This window comes from Acomys minous (genome assembly GCF_964271855.1).
Source record: "Acomys minous genome assembly, chromosome: 10".
Lineage (NCBI taxonomy): Eukaryota > Metazoa > Chordata > Mammalia > Rodentia > Muridae > Acomys > Acomys minous.
Window position 1 is genome coordinate 111961195 of NC_140491.1, and position 6000 is coordinate 111967194.

Genomic DNA, 6000 nt, shown 5'->3' on the forward strand with positions numbered 1-6000 from the left:
TTCTCTTTGGCTACTCCAGTGGGATTGCTAAGTACACAGCTGAAGGCAAAATAAAAATCCCTCGGGGCACAGCCATCACCAGCATTAAGGAAAACCATGCGTTCCCAGCCCCATCCCCTTACTCTTCATTATGAAGGTTTGAGATAATTTTCAGTGGAAGGCACAAAATAGCTTTTCTAGTAAACGGTCACATTAGTCTGATATATTCATCATTAGCATAATAATTATGCTCCTGTCTGCCTTAAAGGCAGCACGGACTTCCATACGCCATTACATTTGTCTTCCCACGTCTTCTTTTTGGAGGTGTGAAGGTAACTGTTATTACCCTAATTTTTCAAATATATATCCTCATGCTGGAGAGGCTAAGTGTTACAATCGACCAGAAAGGGCTCCACTCTTGACTCCTACTCCCTCGCAGAGCCTCTTCCAGAATCTTTTTTCTCTATAATTGGAACATACTGCAGAGTTCTATACGCTGAGAAAGAACTAGAATGAACACTAAATATTAAATATGATTGGCTTCTTGAACTGCTAACATCCTTTTCATTTGAAAACCTCATATTACAATTAACTCTGAGCCGACAATGCTCTGCCGCAGGTTAAGTTATGGTGACCCTGATAACATAATAGGTAGTAAATTAGTTGGGATCCATTTGAGAGATTCAATTACCATTATTTTTAAGTTGGCACATCTGAAATAGACTCCAAATACCTTGATAACTTCCCCCTTCCCTTCCAAACATTAAACAAAAATTTAAATACCAATACGGTTTGAAAGATGGGCCTGATAATTAAACTGCTAGGGGGCCGAGCTGGCTAGGTTACTAGCAAACAGGTGGGCAGGGGTGGGGGGTGCGGGAATAGGAGAGGTGGCCAATGAGAGGCTAGGACTAGAACCATAGGTGAAGCCAAGATGAGTTTTTTATTTGAGAGTTTATTCTTTAGACCCATTTGCCGGGAGCTTGAAAATGACTCCAGAGCCCATGGCACATAATAATAAAATCCAATAGAGATGAGTCTCTGATCTCTCCTCTCCTTATGCAGATAAACAGCTTGAAGCTCAGAAAACTTAAGTAGCCACCCCCACAGTCTGGAGCCTGACCTAAAAGTACCAGGTATTTAGAATCCAGAGCCCAAAGTGGCCTAAAAGGCAGATAGAGCCTGTTAAAATGTAAGCTGAGATCCAAGGTGGATTCAGATATAGAGGTAAGAGCACGGAGTGGGGAGGGCCACACTGTTTTACCCAAGGAAGCCTGGCTTCTTGTGCTTTCTCGAAGACACGAGAGACAAAAAGCCATAGCCCCAGAGACCCAATCTACTATCAGCCGCCAGCCAGGATTCATCAGGGAGCCGGAAAATGGCAGGCAGCATGAGTTAGTGGGAACTGAGAGAGGAATGTAGTTTGAGGACCAGGTTAACTCCAACAGCTATTGGCAGATGCACAGGAAGGAGCTGAGGACCCATGACCACAGGGAAGCAAACCTCGGGGGTGGACAGGGAACAGTGCGGGGGTTTCTGTGGTTGACAGAACAGCAGGCTCAAGAATGTATTCAAGCTTTTTTTTTGGTAACAGGAAGACTTTGAATTGTTTGTCATAACTGAAGCCAAACAAAAGTCTTTTGATTGCTCGTTCAGTGTTCTCTCACATAACGGTGTTTTGTTCGGGTATTGTTTCTTTTCAATACACACAAGACTTCCTCATGACCAAGGCCTGCTACCTTGAGTGACAATTCAGATCCCAGACACCAGGGCAAGGAGCTGTCAAATATCAGATTCTAAAGGCTGTCTTCCTCAAAACTGCTCCATCTTTCACCTTCTCAATTTGACTCAACCAATTACTTTTCTCAGAGTCTATAAACAGAGGCAGATTAAACCTGACTTGGGCTTAGTAATCAAGTATGCATTTCTGCCTATAAACTCAGAGAAGTCAGTGTTATTTAAGTCTGGCAACACAGAGCATCCTGACCATTTCAGGACTCCGAATCTTCACCAAGCCTCTTGATCTTCACAAAGACACCCATTTACTCGCATGTGAGGCTTAGGACACAGAGAACTAGAGGCATCAGACTGCGCTGTTCAGAGGAGGGCAGCTTGGGACCTCGCACTCTGCCTGTCGTTGTCTTGGAAATGTTAAAGACGGTTTCTATTTCAGCTTGCCCTCTCTAAGTGGATCCCACAGATCATGGAGCAAATGCTGAGATCTGGAGCCACGTGGCACGTGATGTCATCCTGGGGGGAGGGGCAATGTCTGCTCCCTGTCTACCCTCGCACTCTCATGGAATTTGGTCCTCATAGGAGTGTGCTGCCTGAGTTACCAGCGATGCTCCACGTTTGTGGGCCAGCGTTCACCCACCTGGAGTGTCTGCCTGGGGTGGGAGTTTGGGGTTCTTTAAAAAGTGAGTTATGTTATGCGAACATGTTTTTGTTTTAATCCCAGATGTGGGGTATAGGGCTGCTTCAGATTGTCCACAGCAACGGACGTTTGGCTCGTGTGTGCTCTGAGAAGGGGGCGGGGCACTCAAAGGAAGAGAGGGCTCCAGGGAAGAAGATGGCTGCTGCTCCCCCCATGCTGCTCCTGGTTTTCTCATGGACTCTATCTAGGACTCCAACCCAGGCCCTCACGTTTGCAAGGCAAGCGCTCAAGCAACAGAGCTCTTGGTTACTTCTTTCCCATGCCTGATGCCTACGCTTAACAACAGCACTGCTTTTCTCCACCATCGTATCAGCCCGCGGAAGCCGGTCACCGCGGTAAGGACCACAGGAAGCTGCGAACTGGCGCCATCTTCCTTTGTAGCGCTGCCTCCACGCCCAGTGTGAGACTTTTACCTTAAGCTTGGCCAGGAGAAGCTCGTGGTCTTGAAGCAGTTTCTTGGTTTCATCTTGACTGCTCCCGATTTCCAGAAGATTCGGCTGCGATTCAGCCAGCTGGAGTTGGACCCACTTGCCGCACTGAAAGTCAAACGTGGGACAAACTTTATTCTCTCTTGCCTTTCCCTTCTCTCAGTTTCTAATCTTAACTCCCAGATACACTAAGAACACTTTCTTCTCCTTCCAGAGGGATGGCCTAACACGTTGAGGCACAACCAACCTGGGCTTGGTCTTCTTTTATTCCTAGAGCAAATTTTCTTATGGAATGCGGGTTTGAGTCCTTTAAATTCCCAAGTGCATTAAATGTGTGCATTAAATGATGTTTGATTTACCATCTCTAAGTCACTGGATAAATCCACACAGCTGTAGCCCCACAAAAACAACTCTAGAAAACTAGTGACATGTCACATAGGTAAAGTGGGATGCGACCTTCACTACAGACCAGACCTAGGCTTTTCTCCTCCATCAATACAGACCTTGCTCTCTGAAGAGGCTGAAGTGTGTTTTATCTGGTAGTTTAGTAAGGGAGCTGGACAGAGCACTGTGAGTGGCCATTCTGAGAAACAGAATCCGGGTGGTGGCAGCAGACGCCTTTAATCCCAGCACTTGGGAGGTAGAGGCAGGCGGATTGCTGTGAGTTCAAGGCCAGCCTGGTCTACAAAGCAAGTCAAGGACAATTAGAGATGTTACAAAGAGAAACCCTGTCTTGAAAAACCAAAATAAATAAATAAATAAATAAAGTATTTTCCCATATAATTTTTTTAAAGTTCATATGTTCTATGCACTTCTGACTGTCCCATAGGTTATCCCTAAGCATCGTGAGTCAGTGTGTTCTAAGGAGTATTTTAAATTTGAGGAAAAGTTTACTTTAAAAGAAAAAAAAAAGTCATAGACTTGCTTCTTCTCCCTCTCTGCTGGAATCTGCAGGTTGCCCACAGCATCATCCATATTGACCTGTGCCGCTTTGGTGCCTTGGCATTCCCACCCACACCTCTGTGGAGGAGTGGATGGAAGGGAGTCAAATTGAGGTCCCCCTTGTGCGGCAGGAGTCTCCCAGCAGCTGGAATGGGGCCTTGAGCAGAAATCTGAATTCCAGGCTTCCATAGTGAGTTTTTTTTGCTCGGTGTCAAGTGCTATTTTCCTCCTACACATTTTCAAAATTTGCAGCAATTAAGTTAAACAGGCCTAGTTGCTAGCTTTTCTTTCTTTTTCCTTTTTTTTTTTTTTTTTTTTTTTTGGCCAGGTTTGCTTTCATTAAAAACGAATTCCTTAGGTGGCAGATCATCTAAAGAGCAAGCTTATATCTGGGAGGATCTTTCATGATGCTTTCAAAGAGGAACAAAATCATAGACGCCTTCTACAACCCAAAGATGTGTGGCCATCTTTGCAAACAGACATAACACGCAGTTAAGCCCAAGCAGCCGCACTTTCCTCTTCTCAAGAGCCAGTTGAGTGTACAATCTGTGGAAGAGCCTCCCTCCCCCTACAGTAGAAGAAGTATCTCACTGCCTGTACCAGTGAAAACCAGTTCTAGGAGGCACTTGCAGGAGCCTCTTAGTGGCTCCCGTTCTCCATGCTGCTCCCGACAGTGCCCCACTCTGACCCTCCTCCTCTCATTTCCATCACACCCACTCAAAACTCACACGCACTGTCCTGGTCCACCGGGACTTTTCACCCGGCGTTCTTGAATCTCTGTCACCTGTGCCTTGCCGTTAAGGCCCAAACTGAAAGTACACAGTGAAGTTTGTTTGAAGTGCCTGTAGCCGGCTTTCTATGCTGAAAAGCGACCGGCAACTCGTTGAAACTTGGCAGTCCTCTGTCACCTATTTACTTACCTTCTGCTCTGTGCTGTGTCCTGTGAATGTGTGCGTTCTCCTCTAGGGTTCTCAACACACCACAAAGAACAACCCTCCCACCCCTGACCCTGGCCCCAGCCACACAGAGAAAAGAAAGCTCTGAGTTTACCTTGACAACGGCTATCACGATCTTGGAGTTCCCGGCTTGCACAGCTACCGAGCTGACAGTGGTGGTGGAAACACCCACCCGGGGACTTTCTTTGCAGGACATGGCACTTTAGACACTGGGTTTAAACCCTGAGCAGCCCTGGTGAGGAGGCTTGTCTACTGGTCATGTCAGGAGGCTGCCCGGTGCAGGGGCTCATTCAGGGAGTGCTCTCTGCTCACGCTGATTGCCCGGGCCAAAAGGAAAGAACAGGAAGTTAAAAATAGACAGCCCCATTGAGCTTATCGAGAGAGGGAGGAGAGAGAGAGAGAGAGAGAGAGAGAGAGAGAGAGAGAGAGAGAGAGAGAGAGAGAGCTCGCCACACCCCTACTATGGTAACCCTAAGTGCCTGTTATTTTTGCCATTATCTGAAACTGGAGGGGCAGCTTTGAGCTCTTTGCCTATCAGCTGATGTCTGATAGCTAATGGAAAAAAAAAACCCTACATCCTGACAACCCAAATTAGTTTTGTCATTGAAACTAAACAGTTGTGACTAAGGACTTTAAAACTAGAGAGTTACTGACCTGGATATCAATCTTTTCAAGTCTTCTCTATGCAAAGAAAACTGTTTTAAAAGGCCTCCCCCCCTTTTTTTTTCTTTTTCTTTTTTTAAAATTTCTGGTATTCAAGGAGTTAAGTCACAGAGTTGCTCAAAGTGTTTTTAGATTAATCTGTTTTTCTAAAACTTAATGCAGTGTGCCAAATGAAGTCTGTGGAATGGTCACCTTTTTCTCTGAGCTTCTTAGGGGTATTTAAGAAAAAAAAATTTCACCCAGCATTTAATAATAAAACACATCTTGGGATTTCTTTGTGCCAGGTTTCAGAACAGTATTTTCAAATTCAGCTAGGAAACGGCTGTTAGGATGGTCATCACTTTGCTTCTACTTTTCACTGTAGCAAGAAATGTGGTTTGTTTGTTTGTTTGTTAGCGAACATTTTGTTTCTTTTTGTTGCTTTTGTTTAGGCTAGCACAGGTGCCCCCACCCCACCCCTTTCTACAGGGAGAAGAAGAAAAGAAAAAAAAAGCAACCAGCTTGAAATCAGAGTGGGGCTCACAGTTTAATCCTATTGCTAGAAGCTCGGCCTGTGTCAGAAGCTGCCTGTGGTATTAAACAGCAGCTGTTGGATCCC

At 45.5% G+C, this 6000-nt stretch overlaps 1 protein-coding gene across 4 annotated transcripts in view; it reads right to left on the reverse strand.

Annotated features, from left to right (window-relative positions):
- The window catches only part of CCDC141 (coiled-coil domain containing 141), a 160796-nt gene extending 155386 nt beyond the window's left edge, over window positions 1-5410 (reverse strand). Inside the window, exons 1-3 of one of the 4 annotated variants that reach the window (XM_084800292.1) lie at window positions 5394-5410; window positions 4834-5052; window positions 2827-2949 (exon numbers count right to left, since the gene is read on the reverse strand). In XM_084800292.1, coding sequence (XP_084656418.1) covers window positions 2827-2949; window positions 4834-4935 — 225 coding nt within the window. In that variant the 5' untranslated portion in view covers window positions 4936-5052; window positions 5394-5410. Of the gene's footprint in view, window positions 1-2826; window positions 2950-4511; window positions 4598-4833; window positions 5238-5393 lie in introns of those variants that run through there. The other 3 variants (XM_084800293.1, XM_084800291.1, XM_084800294.1) reach the window with 3 other exon arrangements.
- Window positions 5411-6000: the final 590 nt, after the last annotated feature.